Below are 20,161 nucleotides of genomic sequence, written 5' to 3' on the forward strand. Positions count from 1 at the left end.
ACACAACTATAGAGAGATAAGTAAACTTGAAAAGGTACAACCAAGTTCTTTTAAGAAATCCCCGTCTCTCTACAGCAACTTGGGACTCACCCATCATCATCCTGGGGCAGGACTCTGCGATTCCCTGTGTCTGCAGACCCCCGTCGTTCTGCAAGACAGGGGAGCCAAGCCATCAAGGATTCCCCTGGGGGCAGCTGAACCCCAGAGAGGTCTGTTCCTTGGCCTCCCTGTCCAACAGTGAGACTTGTGTGTTGTGTGCCCCTCTGACTCTCAGGACTGCCTGGCCATTGTGCAGCCCTAGCCCTGTGGTGGGGGGGGGGGCACCAGGTGACACATTGCGGTGCCCGTTCATGTGTAGTGTCCCTTCCCTTCGTCTTTCCCTAGAGATCTACCAGACTACAACATGTAAGAGCAAAACAGATGAGCTCCCCCCCACCCCAAGATTTTAGCCTGTGTCTGGGACTGGTCCCAGGGCTCTACTGTTGCTGATTGATCACTGGGGAGCACAGCTGGGACAGCTCAAGTCTCCCCAGCGAGATCGGCACTGCAGCCTGTCTCCTTCCCGCAGTCCCCCACTTGTCAGCTTGCACAGAACAAGGGAGACAAAGCAAACTTTGAAATAGGTACATTTTTTTCTCAGAGCCAAAGCCGTGGAAGAACAAGGCTGCAACTCCTGACATTAGCATCGAGTCAGAAGCAATTTCAGTTTGCAAGCCTCTCAGATGTGGCCTAAGCATCTCATCCACATTAAGCTCAGAGTCCTCCGCATAAATCCACAGTGAGACTTCCACCTTGGTTCATCTCCTCCCATCAGTCAGGCTGTGGAGCAGTGGAACTCCCTAGAAGCCCAAACAGCACCTTCTCACCTCTGCCCTTCCTGTGGCCTTGGTCTAGCCATTCCCAGGCCCAGTCAACCAGACCCTCATCCTCCCTCCTTACTAGAGTGTGTTTGGAGGCAGGGATGGGGGTAGGAGTCTGTCCTTGAAGCTTCTGGTCTGACTCCAGCTGGACTGTGGTTCCCCGCCCCCCAAGTTCAGGAAGAGTTTTGAATTTCTCTCAGGGCTCCAGCCAGCTCCCTGACCTCATTGTTTTATAACATTTTAAAGAGTAGGATAATCTGGCATTTTCCCTGTTGGTAATCTTAGTTACTTTCAGAGCTCTCTCTGGGGGCCAATTCAACATTAAAAGCTGGCCCTCCTAATTCACAGAGGGTCTTTAATTTCCCTAGTGTCATCTTAGTATTTGAATCTCCTGAATATCCCTTTCTGAAGTATGTTTTTGATCATGCAGTCAGAACAGTGGGCTTGGTGGAGGACTTCCCCATGATGAACTTCCCCACTGTGTTAGTGTTGCTTGAACACACCGCTGCACGAAGACTTCAGACTCCCTGGGCATGCACTGCTCAGGACTGTGAGCCACAGACACACAGACTGACACTAAGTGCATTTTTCCTGCAGACTCCGGACAGCTGCCTCCCTGAGGTGACCTGAGCAGTCACTGTGGCTGTGGGTGTTAATTACTCTCCCCGTCCACCATTTGACGGGTCAATCGACTGGGCATCTTGGGGTTTCTTATCTTGTTTCTTCTGATGTGTCCACTCTCCTCATCAAGTCAATCAGGCAGAACGCAGTCTGGCAGCATAGACCTTGGCCCACTGAGTCTGGATCCCGAACAAAGGCTAGGTGGTGCCTTCCAGTCATCCTTGGGCCACAACTGGCTATAGCTGAGTCCCCACAATGATGGTCACTCAAAGGGCCAGCCTTGTCTGTGAGCACAGGGCACCAAAATGTTATGGGAAACTGAGTGACCCAGAGATAGAGTGAAAAATCAGAAAATTTATTCATGCCCCAGTGGTCTCATGGGGAATAACTCCAAAGTGTGAGTATGTAGTTCTGATATCCCAGGGTTTTTATGATAGGCAGTCTGACATCACCTTGAATTCTTTACACTAATTGGTGGGTTAAAATTCCAGGCTACATGGCTGGGCACTGACAGGAAGCAGTAAGTGGCCTACAGAGACAAAACAATAAGCTGTTAACGAGGGAGTTACCCTTGGTTTGGTCTTATAAGATGTCTGACTATATCTGGTTTTATGAGGGTGCTTGGGAATTGAACCAGGGTCATTAGGTTTTGCAGGCAAACACCTTAACCACTGGATCCTCTCTCAAGCCCATTTTTCACTTACAGAAATTGGATTATTTTCTTATTCTTCAGTCCTGAAGAGCTCTTTGTATATTTTGGATAATAGTACTTTATAAGACATGCATTTTCTAAAGGTTTTTCTTGCTTACCTTTTTCTCTTTTTTTTGCCTCCTGAGTACTGAGAGTAAAGGTGTGTCCCACTACACCTAGCTACCATTTTATTTCTTAAGACTATCTTTTGGAGAGCAAAAATTTTGCATTTTAATTGTTTATTTGCGGTGTTTGTGTACATGAACACACATGCCGCAGAATGTGTGTGCTGTGGTTAGAAGACACCTTGGGGTGTCTCCTTCCACCTTGCTTGAAACAGAGTCTGTTTTGTTTCGCTTCTGTGAAGGCCACACTAGCTGCTCCGCGAGCATTGGGAGCCTCCTGATTCTCCCTCCCCTTGTGTAGGCATGTTGGAATTACAGATGTAGGCACTCCTTGTGTCTGGCTTTGCGTGAGTTTTGGGGATCCAAACTCCAGTTTTCAGAGTTGTTTAGCAAATGCTTTTAATCACTGATTTATCTGCCCAGCCCAGAAGTCTTCAACTTTATTGAAGCCCAGCTTACTAATTGTTTCATGGATCCTGCTTTCAGTGTTGTATGAGAAAAGCCATCACCAGACCCAAGCTCCATCAGGTTTTTCTACACTGTCTTCTAGGGGCTTTATGGTTTCTGGTTTTCATGCAGATTTATGATCCATGTTGAGTTCATATTTTGTGAGAAATATAAGATGTTGATCTAGATTTCATCATTTTTCATTGTGGATGTCCAGTGGTTCCACCATCATTTGTAGTGGCTCGTCTGTGCTTTGTGGTGAAGTGTCAGTTTGCATGGTACTATTTCTGGGCCCATTTGTTGTTTTTGTTTTAAAATTTTACCCTTCATTTTCACAATTCTTTCAATGTTGTGCTTTGCCCAACCAAGACGTTTGAGTTTGAAAAAACTGTATTTCTTGGATTTTTGTAAATCCATTCATGTTATAATTATCCCAGGACTGCTTATTATTTTGAGTCATCTTGTGATGAGCCTTTTAGAACATTATTCATGAAGTTTGTGAAATGTACATTTTCTCTTTTCCTATGTTCTAAAGAAGAAGACATCTAATCCTTTTTTGAAACATGTTTTTGAAAAGAAGCTTTTATTGCTCCTTAGAAAAGTCTTTAAGAATTACTATTTTAGCAGGACCGTGGAGACTTATAGAAGGTAACAGATTTTCTAGCATACTGTTAGGGATCACAGAGCTGATGAGCACTGAGTTATTTTTCTCAACCATATGTAGTTCTGTATGAACCACTAGCCTATTTCATCTTTATACCATCCTTTCTTGTTACTTTTATCAACAGTTTTCATACCTGTACATAAAATATTTTGATCATAATCTCTTTCCACTACCTTCTTTTGTCCTCCAGACTCATTCTACTTCCACTGAGCTGCTTCTAACTAATTCTGCTTCTTTGATTTTTTTAAACTTTATTCTTTAATTTTTATGTATTTATTAGAGAGAGAGAGAGGCAGAGAGGAAGGGAGAAAGAATAGGCATGCCACAGCCTCTAATCATTGCTAACAATCTTCAGATGTATGCTCTACCTTATGCATCTGGCTTATATGGGTACTGGGGAATTGAACCTGGGTCCTTTGGCTCCATAGGCAAGTGCCTTAACTGCTAAGCCATCTCTCCAACCCCGATATATTTTTTCCCCTCCTCCATTATCCAGGTTGATCAGCCCAATATTGTTCAGGTTTTCTACAAATAACAGCCGCTTTGAGGTTACAAATGTGATATCCACCAAACAGCATTCCACCTCACCCCATCCTCTGACTCTTAACATTGCTTTCACCCTTTCCTCAGTGTTCCCTGAGCCTTGGATGAGTAATATGGATGTCTCATTTACTGCTTAGCACTCAAAAGTCACTTAATCTCAGCACTTTGGGTAGTTTTGTCTCCCCAGTAGTCACCACCTTCTGCAAAAAAAAAAACTTGTCTGACTGAAAGTGACCTATCCTGTCATAGGCCTTTGTACTAGGTTTTTAGTACTAGGCATGAATTCCCTCCTAAGGAGCAGGCCTCAATCCAGTCAGACCAATTGTTTACCCCCATCCCAGTCACACCACTGTTGCACGAGTGGGATCATTGTGCCTGGGTTACTGGTTGTGTAGTTCATAGGGGTCCTCTGCCGGTTAGGAACGTGATGACTTTTCTCCCCCAGTAGCCTGGATAGTATTTTCTAGAACTATGATAGCTAGCCAGCAGAGAGGGAGCTTCCATCTTAGTTTCAGATTGATTTTTCAGTGTCTTTCTTTCTAGTTCTGGGCAACCAAGAGCCTTGGCAACATTCTGCTTAGTTTTGGTGGGTTTCAGGGGACTCTTACCCAGCAACTCACTAGGCAGTACCCTATCCAGGGCACTGGGATCTTCTGTAAACAAATTATGGCTTCTGAGTTTAGCCTTATCTACCCTCGCAGGGCACTTCTGCCCAGTCTCATTCCTTTTTTTTTTTTTTTTTAAGTTATCTTTTTTCCCTCACAGCATTCTTATTAGATAAGAAATTTTTATTAGCATTGTAATTGTGGGAGCCAAGTTAGGGAAGTTACATAATTGCCCAAGGTTATACAAGCCGCTTCCACATGTTCCTGCACACGCACACACAAATGATCAGGAGTGACACCCAAGGCTGTGCTCTGACTTCCACAGGTACCTGTGCTCACACAAATGACTAGCTCTTTGTAAGTTTTTAAATAAGTCTAATTTTAATACTAATGTTTTTCCCCTTCTTTTGGAAGAGTAAACATAAAGGAAAGGTATTTTAGTATTTTAAGGGTTACTAATTTGGGGCAAGGAGTTGAGATATAAAATTAATAATTTATAATAATTATTATTAAAATGATAAATTTATTACCAAATAAACTACTTACATAGAAGTTAACTTTATACTATATAACTACACACATATATATATATATATATATATATATATATATATACACACACACACACATATATACACACACACACATATACATATATATGTATATATCCTTTATAAACCAGTTGTGGGGGCTCATTTTGTTCCTAAGCCTTTTTAAAAATGTTGGTCATGCCGGCGTGGTAGCATACACCTTTAATCCCAGCATTTAGGAGGCAGAGGTAGGAGGATCTCTGTGAGTTCAAGGCCTCCCTGAGACTACATAGTAAACTCCAGGTCAGCTTGGGCTAGAATGAAACCCTTCCTCAGGAAAAAAAAAAAAAAAAAAAAATTGGTCATATATTCATTCTGACCAGCATTTAAGTGTTTATGTTTAGCTTTGAAATAGAGCAGGATTTCCTTTGTTAATTCATAGTGCTCTAGAGCCTTCTAATTTTCTGCAGATGTAAGTAGATAGTTAAAGCTCCCACCCACCACACAAGGCGAAGGCATTCAGCTGGGTGGGCTTCTGTGATGGCAGCCTTCCCTAGTGCTGCCCCTGTGTGGTGGCCGCATCCCAGGATCCTTGTCCCCTGAGGATCTTGGATTCTGCTGACTGCAGTTCTTATTCTTGTTTATTTCTTTGAGAGAGAACGATGGCAGAGGGAGAGAGAGAGAGAGAGAATGGGCGAATGGGCACGCCAGGGCCTCCAGCCACAGCAAATGAACTGCAGATGTGTGTACCCCCTTGTACTTCTGGTTTATGTGGGTTCTGGGGAATCGAACCTGGGTCTAAGAGAAAGTGCAGTGACTTTCTCACTCTTAAGTTAGATTGTAAGCAGACACTTCCTTTTAATGAGTTTAAAGCAGTGATGATGGGATTATTGGTATCAGTGAATTTTCTTTTATATTTTCAAACAGAGCAACATTTTGCCGATGTTGTCCTTAGTGAAGAATTTCTCAACCTTGGCATTGAACAAGTGTGCAGCTTAATCTCAAGTGACAAACTTACCATTGCCTCAGAAGAGAAGGTGAGTGTATTTTCTTGTTTCCAATGAGCACTGACACTGTGCTTCCTTTTCCTCTTTCCTTCCCCCTCTCCTTTTTCCCTCCCCATCTGTCCCCTCCTTCCCCTATTCCTTCTCCCCTCCTCTTCCTCCTTCCTATTTCTTTTCTATACCTCATTTTGTTTCCTAAGTTTTGATCCTGTATGAATAGCAACAGCTGTTTGATCTGGAAGGAATTTAGCTAGTTGACTTTATTGTTTATGTAGGTTCACTTGGCAGGAAGTTCCCTAAGACCAATAGGGTTTTGTTCTTGACCTCCACAGTAAGTGCTTACACACATTAAACTCTCTGAACCAAATATCTTTTGAGAAGTGGGTTTCTTCTTACAGCAGTATTTGATGTCAGCAGTATTTCACAGTAGCTTTATCATCTTGTGCACTGAAAGAACTTTTTCAGGGTATTATTGTTTCTGGATTGAACGTCTTTTAAAAAATAGTGTTGTTTGTTAGAGAAAGAGGGTGAGGGAGGGAGGGAGGGAGAGAGAGAGATGAGAGAGAATGGGTATATCAGGGCCGCTTGCCTACAAACAAACTCCAGATATATATACCACTGTATGTGTCCGGCTTTGCTTTGGTACTGGGGAATCAAACCTGGAGTTGATAGGCTTTGCAAGTAAGTGCCTTTAACCACAGAGCCATCTCCCAGCCTGACCATCTTCTTTTTAGGATGGTTCTGTGAAGTTTTTATGTTATCCTCACTAGTTCTCCCTTCTTAAAGTTGTTTCTTTTGAAAATAGTTTTCAACAACCTTTTGGGTTATTTTTATCATTTTCCTGGATCTTTTTGTTGGGAGGGGGTGGGCGTTCAAGGTAGGGTCTTGCTGTAGCCTAAGGTGACCTGGAATTCACTATGTAGTCTCAGGGTGGCCTTGAATTCACAGAAACCCTACTTCCTGAGCCTTCTGAGTGCTGTGATTAAAAGTGTGCATCACCACACCCTGCCAGCCCTGGATCTTTCTTTTTTTTTTTTTTTAATTTTTATTTTTTTTATTTATTTGAGAGTGACAGACACAGAGAGAAAGACAGATAGAGGGAGAGAGAGAGAATGGGCACGCCAGGGCTTCCAGCCTCTGCAAACGAACTCCAGACGCATGCGCCCCCTTGTGCATCTGGCTAACGTGGGACCTGGGGAACCGAGCCTCGAACCGGGGTCCTTAGGCTTCACAGGCAAGCGCTTAACCGCTAAGCCATCTCTCCAGCCCCCTGGATCTTTCTTATCATTAGAGAGAAGCTTCTAGTGAGCTGGGATTTTGGGAATTTGGGAAGGGGATGGTGATTTGTAGCACATGGGAACTGGGCACAAAAGTGTGTGGAAACACTGTGCTTAGAGAAAATGAAGTGCAAGTTTGTCTTTAGTATAGTTATATAAACTCAGATTCTGTTTCTCATGACACTGTTCTCACCCAAGGATAAAAAAGACACATTCTCTCTAGTATTTCCAGTATGAGAACATGAATGGCACTGTGATGGGTAATCTTAGAAATATAAGGAGGGGTTCTGTTTGCATTTACTGGACATAGATTGAGTGCCTGCCACATCCTAGCAATGTCTTGGGTCCTAGATGTGATATTACCTAAATAGACTATTTCAGTTACAGAATAGTGTGCAAACCATGGGCTAACTGATTTGAGAATGCCGTAAAGGGTATCAGAGGAACATCTGATTTTTCTTTCTCTTTTTTTTCTTTTTTTTTGCTTTCTTAAAATATATTTTTTTAATTTTTATTAACATTTTCCATGATTATAAAATATATCCCATGGTAATTACCTCCCTCCCCACCCCCACACTTTCCCATTTGAAATTCCATTCTCCATCATATTACCTCCCCATTACAGTCATTGTAATTACATATATACAATATCAACCTATTAAGTATCCTCCTCCCTTCCTTTCTCTACCCTTTATGTCTCCTTTTTAACTTACTGGCCTCTGCTACTAAGTATTTTCATTCTCACGCAGAAGCCCAGTCATCTGTAGCTAGGATCCACATATGAGAGAGAACATGTGGCGCTTGGCTTTCTGGGCCTGAGTTACCTCACTTAGTATAATCCTTTCCAGGTCCATCCATTTTTCTGCAAATTTCATAACTTCATTTTTCTTTACCGCTGAGTAGAACTCCATTGTATAAATGTGCCACATCTTCATTAAAATATTTTTATTTGTAAGGAGAAAGAGAGAGAGAGAGAGAATGGGCACACTGCCACTACAAACAAACTCCAGACATGTGGACCACTTTGTGCATCTGGTTTTACATGGGTACTGGGTTATGGGGCGCAATCTGTCACCAGGCTTTGAAAGCAAGTGTCTTAACTACTGAGCCATCTCTCCAGCCCCTGTTTTTCCCTTTTTCCCTGCTTCTTTGGATGCCAGCAGCAATTCTAACCAGGCTTGGCCTGACATTTTGAGCTTTTTCATAGCTCCAAGCCCCTGATCTGGCAACCTCCTCTCTTCCACGTGGGAAATGCCCCACTCCCGGGGCTCTTGTTCTATTTGTTCCTTAAGGCAATGTTCTTTTGTCCTCCTCGCCTCCTAGCCCATGGTCCTAACTCTTCTCTGCAGTGCCACATGAACTTGAGAGCCTTGGCCAGTCCTTCTGGGCCTCAAGGGAGCCTCTCATTCTTAAAATCTATAACACCTGTCCCTTCCAGGTGGCGAGATGTAGGCAGATTCCCCTCTGTCTCTGAACCGTATGGTGAGGATCTTGTCTCCCCAGGCGGCTGTGAGCAACATTAGGGGTACAGGGTGGCATTCCCAGAATGCAAACACAGCCCAGGGCTATCGGGTGGGTCAGCTAGAAGATATAGATCTGTTCTCAAAGGAAGGGTGGATGTGAAGAGGACAGAATGGACCGGGCATGGAGTGTGCACAGTAGGAGGCGGCCCCTGGGAGGCCCTGCCCAGCTGCCTGTACCTACTTCATGGGGAGTCTAGACATCTGATTTTTCTAGAAATGATTGCTTGGCTTGTTCAGATGTAGGATCCAAATCGCTTTAAAAATGAGTTTGGGTTTTCCAGAGAAGTAGAAATGGGTTAGATAGGCAAGAACCCCAGGGAGAGGGAGAGAGCTGACCACGCAGCTGTAAAGTGTGTGAGAAAACAGTTGCATTCAGTTTGCTCAAGGATGATTTAGAATGGATTACAGAGAGTGTAGGAGGAAAAAATGGAAAGATGGCACCATAAATGTCTTCTCAGCTATGTTAAAGAAAACTCCCTTTACTGTAGTGATGAGGAGCCCCTCGGGGGCTTGAAGGAAGAGATGGATACCATAAGTGATGCATTAGAGAAAGGTCATGAGAGCTTCCTGTTTTTTTACTGATGCTTAACAATCCACCCCAGAAAGTACCTGCACACACAACAGTCATTTTATCATGTGCCCGATTCTGTGGGCAGAATTCATGCAGGACCTAGGACAGCCTGTTTCTGCTCCACAGTGTCCAAGACTTCAGCTGGGGTGGCCACGGTGACTAAAGACACGTGGCATGACTTTGTGCAGGAGGCATAGATCTAGCGCTTCAGATTTTTTCACATGGCATCTAGTGGGTCTGGAATGTCCTGTGTGGCTCCTTCAGAGACGTGTGTGCCCCCTCCTAGGCTGGGGGTTGGTTGTCCTCTCTGTTTTTCTCCATATCCTTAGACCCCTCCCATCCTTCTTTTGGTCAGCTGCTTGTGGGTTTCGTAGTGTGGTGGTTTCAGATAATCAGATTTCTTACATAGCATGTGGCTACCCCCAATGAGCAATTTAAGCCAAGTGCCTTTAACCTCTGAGCCATTTCCCCAGCTCCCAAATGATCAGTTCAGGAGACCAGGGTAATGCTGCAAGGTGTTTGTGACCCAGCTTCGGAAGCCATACGCTCTTGCTTCTACCACACTCTGCTGGTTAAGCGTAAGTCGCTGTGGAAGGTTACTACAAGATGATGATGTAGAGTTGACTTATGGGAGAGACAGCTTTAGTTACTAGCTTTCTTGGTAATGGTGAGTAGACGGAGTCATTATGGAGGGAGGATGAGGTAAAGGATGTCAAGGGCATTGCCGTGAGCTGAAGAATATGATTAATGTGGGACAGAAGCACAGTGTGGGAAAACAGGACTGAACAACAGCAGATAGACTTGACAGAAGATAGTCTTCCTGTCTTTCTCTCTAGCACCTGGCACAGAGAAATGTTTCACAAGTGCATGCTGACAGGATGAATTAGACAGGGGTTAATGATAATGTGTGCTATTTTTAGCTTCGCATTCTATAACTGTATCAAAGTAACCTGTGTTTACTTCCAGTAACCTATTTACATACTGTCAAGCATTTTCTAAGACCTTCTAAAGATGATCAGGAAATGTATTCATCAGTTGGAGAGGAAATTATGTGGAAAAACACTGTGTATTAACGTACTAGCTTTCTTATAGGAATGTATTTCAGTAGTTATGTTCTTTGTATTTGATTTGCCAAAAATGCTAAATATTACATTTTAATATTTTCTACTGATGAATTAACAAAGGTTAGTTAACCTATTCAGTAGACTATTTATCTCTAAGTGTATTTGAAACACTTATTTATAAATTTAAGTAAAAATTTTAAAATAAGCCATTTATTTACAAAGGTCCATGCATTAGTAGTTTTTGTGTTGCTGTGACCGAAAGACCTGACAGAAGGAACTTCAAGGGAAAAGATTTGCAGGGGCTGTTTCGTGGACGCAGTGTACCATGATGGACAGAGCGTGATGGAGCGGCCAGGAGCAGAGAAAGGCTGTGCCAGTGCTCCGCAGGCTTTCTTCTTCCTCCCCATTTAGTGTACCCGTGTGAACTCCCAGCCTTTAGGAAGGGCTCCCCTCAGTTACTGTCTGGCCCCATTTAGTGTACCCGTCTGAACTCCCAGCCTTTAGGAAGGGCTCCCCTCAGTTACTGTCTGGCCCCATTTAGTGTACCCGTCTGAACTCCCAGCCTTTAGGAAGGGCTCCCCTCAGTTACTGTCTGGACACACCCTCACAGACACACCCAGAAGTGTGATCTCTTGTGTGATTCAGTACCAGTCAAGTTGACAGTGAAGGTGTGTCATCACTTTGCTGAACTATTTTGGGTGCTTTATTTCAGAGGACTTGGAATTCAAATGTATGAAATGAAATAGATCACAGTTTCCATTCAAGTTAGGAAGATTAGATAATAAACTTGGTAAAATGCTTAGTGAATACCAAATGCAAATGACTTATTAGCTACACCCAGGTACTTGTTGGAGTACTTACTAAATTCCAAATGTAAGAAAGGATGAAAGTAAATGGAGTGAATGACTTTGTATGTTGCAGGTCAGAATTTTGAAAAACATTGAACCATAGATTAAACCTGGACAAGGGTTAGCAAGAGTTGCAAATAAGAATTAGTTTTATCAGGTCTGGAGAGATGGGTTAGCAGTTAAGGCACTTGCTTATGAAGCCTAAAGACCCATGTTTGACTCTCCAGATCCCACTTAAGCCAGACACAAAGGCGAGGCAAGTGAAAGGTAGCATATGGCCAATAGGTAGTGCAAGCATCTGGAGTTTGATTGCAGTGGCTGAGGCCCTAGCATGCCAACTCTCGCTTAAAAAAATGTTTTGGGGGCTGGAAAGATGGTTTAGTGGCTAAGCTCTTACCTGTGAAGCCTAAGGACCCTGGTTTGAGGCTTGATTCCCCAGGACCCATGTTAGCCAGATGCACAGGGAGGCGCATGTGGCTGGAGACCCTGGTGTGCCCATTCTCTCCCTCTCTCTCTCTCTCTCTCTCTCTCTCTCTCGTCCCCCCTCGCTCACTCCCTCTCTCTTCCTCTCTGTGTCTGTTGCTCTCAAGTAAATAAATAAAAATTTTTAAAAATTAATGTTTTTTTTTAAAGAATTAGTTTTATCATATTGTTTCTTGATGTCTTGCCTGGTAACTCATTAGTTATTGTTCCATTCTCCATATTTTCTACAGGTATTTGAAGCGGTTATAGCTTGGGTGAACCATGACAAGGACGTGAGGCAGGAGTTTATGGCTCGGCTGATGGAACACGTGCGGCTACCTTTGCTTCCTCGGGAGTATTTAGTTCAGGTGATTGCATACAAACAGAAATATCCACATCACTTTGTTCTTGGCCTTATAGCATGTAGATCCCTATACCATGTTGATACAACCCGCAGAGTACAGATCCTTGGTTTGTAGGGAAGAGGACAGTAAAGAGACCTGCCATCTCTGCAGCCACTCCTTTAAAAAATACATTTTTTTACTTATTTGATTTTAGAAAGAGAGTGGTGACCTACTGTAGCTAATATCTAGGTGATTATATACAGTGCTCCATTAGGTAGGTCTTGCTGATTGATCATGATTATTATGTTACTTTCACACAGAGTCCCTTAAAAGTTTCCCTTTCTAGCTCTTCATTCTCAGCTTTGATGGTTTCAACATAACTTGTAAGAATATTGTTTGAAATCTTCATGTTTCTTTTTTTCACACCCTTATATTTATTATGATAGCTTTTTTCTATTTTATTTTTAAGTTAATTTTTTGTTTTTGTTTTTTTTTTAACATTTTTTAAATTTTAATTTTATTTATTTATTTGAGGGAGAGAGACAGAAATAGGCAGGTAGACAGAGAAAATGGGCACGCCAGAGCTTCCAGTCACTGCAAATGAATTCCATATGCATGCACCCCCTTGTGCATTATGATAGCTTTTGTTAGGACTGTTCATAATACTCCTGATATTATATTCATCACATCATTATGTATCTTGTTATTCCACCATTACTTGTAATGTTATGGATTTTAATTTGTGAGTTATTTTTCATTACTCATTACTTCTTACTTTGTCATAATTTGCAATATTGATGTGGCCCTTAATATAATACTCTGATTATTTTTCTTCTTGTTAGTGTAGTACTTGATTTATCTCGCCATGATTCATAATGCTGTTGTAACTGTTAATATCCTGGTCATAAATTGTTATATTACTCCAAAAAGAAAGGAAGGAAGGGAGGGAGGAAATGGGGGCAGGAGAGATGGCTCAATGATTAAGACACTTGCCTTCAGAGCCTAAGGACCTAAGTTTGATTCCCCAGTGCCCACATGGAGCCATATGCACAAAGTAGTGCATGCATCTGGAGTTTGTTTGCAGTGGCTGAAGGCCCTGGTGTACCTTTTTCTCTCTTTCTCTCTCTTCCCCTCTCCCTCTTCTGACAAATAAATCAATTTTTAAAAGCCAGCTTTAGGGCTGGAGAGATGGCTTAGCAGTTAAGCACTTGCCTGTGAAGCCTAAGGACCCTGGTTCAAGGCTCAATTCCCCAGGACCCACATTAGCCAGATGCACAAGGGGTCACATGAATCTGGAGTTTGTTTGCAGTGGATGAAAGCCCTGGCATGCCCATTCTCTCTCTCTCTCTCTCTCTCTGTCCCCCCCTTTCTCTGTCACTCTCAAATAAAATGAACAATAACAACAAAAAGCCAGCTTTAAAGAGAGATAGAGAATGAATATGAATTGGCTTACCAGGGCCTCTTGCTGCTACAGACAAACTCCAGATGCATGCACCACTTTGTGCATCTGCCTTTATATGTGTATTAGGGAACTGAACCTGTGCCAACAGACCTTGCAAGCAAGTGCCTTTAACTGCTGAGCCATCTCCAGCAGCTACTCTTGGAGCCCATCCCTTACTCCTAGAAATTTACATCTACCCTTTTATTTTTGATTTGGATAAAAAAGTAGTACAGCATTTGAAATAGTATTTGTGATCATCTAATACATGTAAATAAATGTTCCTGAAGCTCTACACTGCTGTATGCTGTCTTTTTTTTTTTTCTTCCAGCTACCCAGCAGGGTAGAATGTTGAGATTTGACCCAAATACTACTTAATTCTACTTCATAATTTCACAGTGACATGTATGTAGTTTCTTTGTTTCTAAGTCAAAGACAAATAAATTATTTGAAATAAATCAGAATAAATGTGTCTTAATGTAGTCTCTGAGCTATTTTAAATTTACTCTTTTTTGTTGTTATTACCATCCTTCTAGGTGATTGTCAGCATTATTTTTGTAACTGACACCATCTACAAAGACTTTTGTGAATAAGAGATTAGATCTCAACATTTTAGGGTTCCTTGAAACCTCATTATTCAATGTGATCTCTGTAAGCATACCCGGGTCCTTGGGTGTTTTAAAAAATGTTACAGGAAGCCCTGTTCTTTACTTGAGGTAAGACAATCAGGGCAAAGCCTTATTTAGGATAAAGCTACGTTGTTTTAAAGTATTTTAATTATCTTTTCTAGATATTTCATTTGCCCTCTTGTGGATTAAGAAATTGTAATTTACTCATTAGTTAGTAACGCCTAACCCATTTGAAGAACTCATTATCTAAGTTTTTATAATTTATTTTATTTTCTTGACAAGTCCATGCATGTATATAGTGTATATTGAACACATTCACTCCCATTACTTCTTGTCCACCCCCACTCAATCTTTCTAAACCCCTTCTTTCCAACTAGTCCACCTGCTACTTTGATGTATGTGTGTCCCACTGAGGTTAGTCAGGGTTGCCGGCATGAGCATGGGTGGGGAGATCACGGTCTCCGTGTCTTAACATTCGCTTGGATTATTGAGGGTGAGACACGCTGCACAGCAACATTTACAAATCCCTGAGGCCTGCTTTTGCAGTTAGTTTTCCTTTAAAAAAGCAAAAACAACTTTATTGCAAACTTCCATGAGTCTAGACAATATACTATGATCATAATCGTCTCCCACAACTCCTATTTGCCTCTCCCTAGTCCTGCCTTCACTGAATCACATCTTCCCATTAAGTCTCCCTTCTATTTTGATATCATCACTTTTTTACTTTTTTTTATGAAGGTCTAGTTTTTGTTTTTGTCTTTTATTTCCTTCTTTTTCTGTTTTAAATGGTTTGACGTCATTTGTTAAAGACAAGAAACAGGCTGGATGGACATGGTGGTGTATGCCTTTAGTCCTAGCACTCTGGAGGCAGAGGTAGGATCAGTGTGAGGCCAGCCTGGGACCACAGAGTGAATGTGAGGTCAGCCTAGGCTAGAGTGAGACCCTACCTTGGTGAGGAGGGGAGATAGTAAAGAAAAGAAACGGGTGGAAATAATACTGTGCAAGAGTTCTTCTGTAACTGAGATAGAAGCTTCTAGTTTTTGTTGCTGTTTTTTTCTCTACAGGCTAAATGCTAGAGCAGAAGGCTGATCTAGAGAAAATAGTTACTCCTTGTTTGTGCTTTTCTACTTCCATTTCTGTGTCAGGTTTTCTCATGAAAAGCTGTCTCCTCATAGAAGCCATCTGCGTTCTTCTTACAGAGGGTTGAAGAGGAGGCATTGGTCAAGAACAGCAGTGCTTGCAAAGATTACCTCATTGAAGCTATGAAGTATCACCTGCTGCCCACCGAGCAGCGGGCATTAATGAAGAGCGTCCGGACCCGGCTGAGAACACCCATGAACCTTCCCAAAGTAGGATCTATTGTTCACAATTTTAGTTGCCTCATCCAAGGGCCTGTATAGTGAGCTGTTTTTGATCATCTGAATCTCCATGCTTGGTTGGTTAGTTTTCCTGCAAGGAAAAATGTGCCTAAGACTGCATCATACAGAATATGATGTCTCTGTTGCCTGTATATTAAGGGTGAGGACTGTCTGATTCAGTTATTCTTTATAGATTCCATGATGTCACACTTCTGGAATGGAAGACAACTAGCTTTTGTCCCTTCCGAGTTTTACTAGCTCTGGTTATAGTGAGAAGCACTCGCTTATAGGCAAGAGGGAAAGCAGACAAAGCAGAAAGAGGTCTCAGTCAGCATGGCAGTGACCTACTGAAGGTCTGGTGGTTTCACAGTGATCTGTTGGATCTAACAATGATCATCTAGCTCATTCGGTCTTCCTCCTTCCTGGTTCCTGTGTAAGACTTGACGGTTCCCACGCTGCATATGTAGCTGCTTTCAGTTTAGATTTCCATGTCTTCCCAAATCTCCAGGCTACCTATTTTTCCTGTATAAATGTTCCTATTATCCAACTGTCTTTTTAGTTGTAGCCATGTACGTCTTACTGGTTTTGTTGTCTGTATAGAATAGCGCTTCATTCTGTCTATCTGGTTGTGATTCTCTCTGCTTTAGGTATCCTTGCAGTGCTGGTAGACCCACACTTGCAGCCCCCTTTTATGTAAGGTCTAGTCAGACTGACTAAAGAACTCACTTTCTCCTGGCTGTGACAAAACCACCTAACTACAAGCAGTTTGTAGAAGCAAAGGGTTTGTTCCAGCTTGTACTCAGGGGACCCTTCATCATGGTGGGAAAAGTATGGCAAGAATAGACAGCAGGGTGTTAAATCTTGTCACATCATCTTGGAGGAAGCAGCAAGAGTGAGTTAACTACCACTGGCAAGTAGGGCTGGATTATAAAATCCCTGGGCCCATCCCAGTGACACACCCCCTCTAACAAGGCTCCACCTCTCAAGAGGGTCTAGCAGCTCAGGATTAAGTATGAGACTTAGTCATAAACATGTGAGACTATGGGAGATATATCACATTCACACTGTCACAATCCATTGTAATGCTTTTATTTATATATTCATTTAAAAAACTTTGTGTGTTTGAGGTGATGCTGGATTAAGAAATGACATGTTATCCACTTATCATTACTCATGGTCATTACTCGATCCTTTCCACTGAATTACATCATTTAGGTTGGGCATGATGGCATACAACTTTAATCTCAGCACTCAGGAGGCAGAGGTAGGAGGATTTCTGTGAGGTCAAGGCCAGCCTGGGGCTACAGAGTGAGTTCCAGGTCAGCCTGGGCTAGAGTGAGACCCTATCTCTGAAAAACCATGCATAGATTTGAATTATGACTTTTTAATTATTTTACTTTAATGCTTTTCTTTCCATTTTTTTGTCCTTGTTTGTTTTGCCCAGCTAAATTATTAGCCCTAATTTTAATGCTTAACCAAAGATTTTTTTGCCATCATGCCATTTACTTACTTTTATAGGTCAGGTGTATTACAAGTGTGTAGTGGCACACACCTATAATCCTGGCACTCTTCAGGCTGAGGCATGAGAATTTTGAGATCTGGGCTAACCTGGCCTACATAGTGATACCCATTTCTCAAACAAATAAAAAAATGGGTGTTGGAACTGGTGACACTGCATTAGAAGTATCTATGTTCACAACATTCCATTTGTAGAAAGTTTCAGCCCACATGCCTATGTTTATTATCTAATTTAAAAATAGGAATTTGGCCCATAGCATTTACTGAAATTGGCATTGTTTTTATGTCCTCTGTGTTGTCTTCTTATTCATCATCTTTATTTGGCCCTAAAAGTACTAATCCTTTGTCCCAAAACGGGCTAAAATTTTACTGAGAATTGTTATCATTTAACAAAAGGTATATGCGTAGTATACACTTTCTGCCCTTTTTTTTAAATTTGTACCTTTTCCCCCTAAATTTTATGATCTCTCCTTAGTTCCCCAGGGTTTTTCACAAATAGCTGCTAATGGCTCAGTAAGTCTCCAAGCTAGTTCCCTAACATCCTAATATGCATGCCATTTGGGTCTCCCAGTTTTGAGCCTTTACACTTCCAAGTGTACCACATCTGTTTTATTTATTTATTTATTTGAGAGAGTCAGATTAGACAAATTAGACAGAATGGGTGCACCAAGGCCTCCAGCTACTGCATATGAACCCCAGACACAGGCACCACCTTCTGCATCTGGCTTACATGCGTCCTGGGGAATTGAACCTGGGTCCTTTGTCTTTGCAGGTAAACACCTTAACCACTAAGCAATCCCTTCAGCCCCATACCTGCTTTTAGAAGTAGCCACCTTTCTAAGTCTTCTTTACGTCTTGTACGTCCATATTATTTGGTGTCAAGTTTTGTGTTAGTTTTGAGGCCTGTCTCACTGTAGCCCAGGCTGACCTGAACACACTGTAGTTTCAGAGTGAGGCTGGCCTGGCACTCACTGCAGTCCTCCTGCCTCTGCCTCTCAGATGCTAGTACTAATGGTGTACGCCACCAGCTCACCTAGCTGGGTGTCAATTTGTGTTCTCAAGAGAAAAAATCAATTTATAGAAAGTGTTTATTGTTTTAGCCATAAATTTTAAAGCTGCAGTTTTACCATTTCTTTGATGTTTGTTAGTCTTTTCTAAATTCCTTGTAATTTACCTTAACTAGTTTAACAAGATTGCATATTTGTGCATCTGGCTTTACAGGGGTACTGAGCCATTTCTCCAGCCAAGATTTCAGATTCATATAGAAAAAGAAAGAAAAGGTCTTTAAAATTGTGTGTGTGTGTCTGTGTGTGTGTGTGTGCACACGCACATATGTGCATGTATGCCACAGTGTGTGTGTGGAGGTCGGAGGACAAACTCTGCATGTTGGTCCTTTCCTGCCACCTGGTTTGAGACAGGGCTTTTTCTTGTTTTGCCACTGATAAAGCCAGGCTTGCTGCCCCTTGATCTTGGGAACTCTCTTGGCTCCCCCTCCCATTGCCATAGGCACATTGGGATGACATAGGCATGACATTTCCATCTGGCTTTTTGTGGGTGCTGGGGTTTAATTTAAATTCCAGCCTGTAGGCTTGGTGATCAAGCACTTTTAGACACTGAGCTATCTCCCTTGCCTTATAAAAGTCATCTAAACTTGTATGTCACCTTTTCTGGAGTCTTTTAACTTCTCTCTCTTTAGCTATACTGCCAAGCAACCTTTAGAATAGAAGTGAATTCAGCTCTGATTTCCAGGATAAACATATCACTTTTGTAGACCTCCTAAAGGGGTTTTGGTAAAATCCTGTAAAATATCTATTTTCCTCTTTTTTAAGGTTGTTATTATCTCTTCAGTTTACGTTGTTTCTGGACTTCTTTGGTATGGTTTTGATCTTCCAACTGTGTTGACACCTTTTTAGTTATTCCTTCTATTATGTGGTGGGTATAGCAGGTCCATGGGGCTTCTCTTCTGTCGTGCTTTCTCAGGGTAGAAGGGAGAGGGGCAGCAGACGTGGTAGATATAGTGAACACCACTGGCTATGCTTGCATGCCCACCATGCTGGGGTTGCAGGCACGGGTGGCCCTGCCCAGCAGTTGATGTGGGTGCTAGCGACCCCGCTCGTCCTCATGCTTGTGCAGTGAGCACTGTGCCTGCTGAGCCATCTTCCCAGCCCCTTTGTTTTTCCTTTCAATATTTGTTTTCCTTGCCATCTTCTCTTTTCCAACAAAGCCTAAATGCTTACAGTTTTCCATACAAGCCATCACTAGCCGTGACATTCTCCTGATGCGACAGTTATGTATTCCCCATCAACAGAAAGATCCCATGTGTACGTAGTAAAAGACAAAATGTAAGTTCCATCCATCTTCCGTGGCCCTCATTGCACCACCTCCAGGAGCTTTCCCTGAATTAAGACAGCTTTCCATTTTCTGATCTGTAGTAAGTAGCAATTAGTGTCTGCACTAAACAGGGACTTTCTGATTGTCTACAGCTACATATTGTTCTTGAACTAGGTCAGGTATTTTCTTTCTTGCAGGTAGAGACCATGTCCTTTATTGCTTACATGTAATATTTAGTGCAGTTCTGGACAGATAGACATGGTAGGCAATTAGTGAATAGCTGTTGAATTGAATGGAGGAAATTTTGTAGACCATGTTTCTTTCCAACAATAGACTACTGTGTTTGTTCATTCTGATTTCTGCCTCTCCAGTGTTTGTCCTGTTGGTTGTTTCATTTATGGAATGTCAAGGGAAGTCTGTTTCCTTGAGATCCAGAAATCTGTGCTCTCATCAACTTCCAATTCCTTTTCATCTTCCTTTCAGTACTTACTGGCTTCTTTACCCCACCTGCCTCGTGACCCCTATTTACTTCTGTCCCTTGTAGACTCTGGCAGTCTTAGTCCCTAGTCATGCAATATGTGGTTTACAGCAAGCCCTGTGTCATACCGCAACCTGGCCAGTGCCAACTGCCTTCTGCGTTTTTCTTAAATATTGCTTTTGCCTGAAGGTTCAAAAATCCCTCTTAGTTCCTGAAATCTGTGTATGTGT

General features: G+C 42.2%; 1 protein-coding gene across 5 annotated transcripts in view; it reads left to right on the forward strand.

Moving 5' to 3' along the window:
* Klhl2 (kelch like family member 2) overlaps positions 1-20,161 on the forward strand; it is a 133,385-nt gene that overhangs the window by 95,067 nt on the left and 18,157 nt on the right. For 3 of the 5 annotated variants that reach the window (XM_045132078.1, XM_045132086.1, XM_045132105.1), the window contains 3 exons: positions 6,014-6,123; positions 12,087-12,203; positions 15,446-15,595. In XM_045132078.1, the coding sequence (XP_044988013.1) occupies positions 6,014-6,123; positions 12,087-12,203; positions 15,446-15,595 (377 nt within the window). Of the gene's footprint in view, positions 1-6,013; positions 6,124-12,086; positions 12,204-15,445; positions 15,599-20,161 lie in introns of all 5 variants that reach the window. The other 2 variants (XM_045132071.1, XM_045132097.1) reach the window with 1 other exon arrangement.

The sequence above is a fragment of the Jaculus jaculus genome, chromosome 1, assembly GCF_020740685.1.
Source record: "Jaculus jaculus isolate mJacJac1 chromosome 1, mJacJac1.mat.Y.cur, whole genome shotgun sequence".
NCBI lineage: Eukaryota > Metazoa > Chordata > Mammalia > Rodentia > Dipodidae > Jaculus > Jaculus jaculus.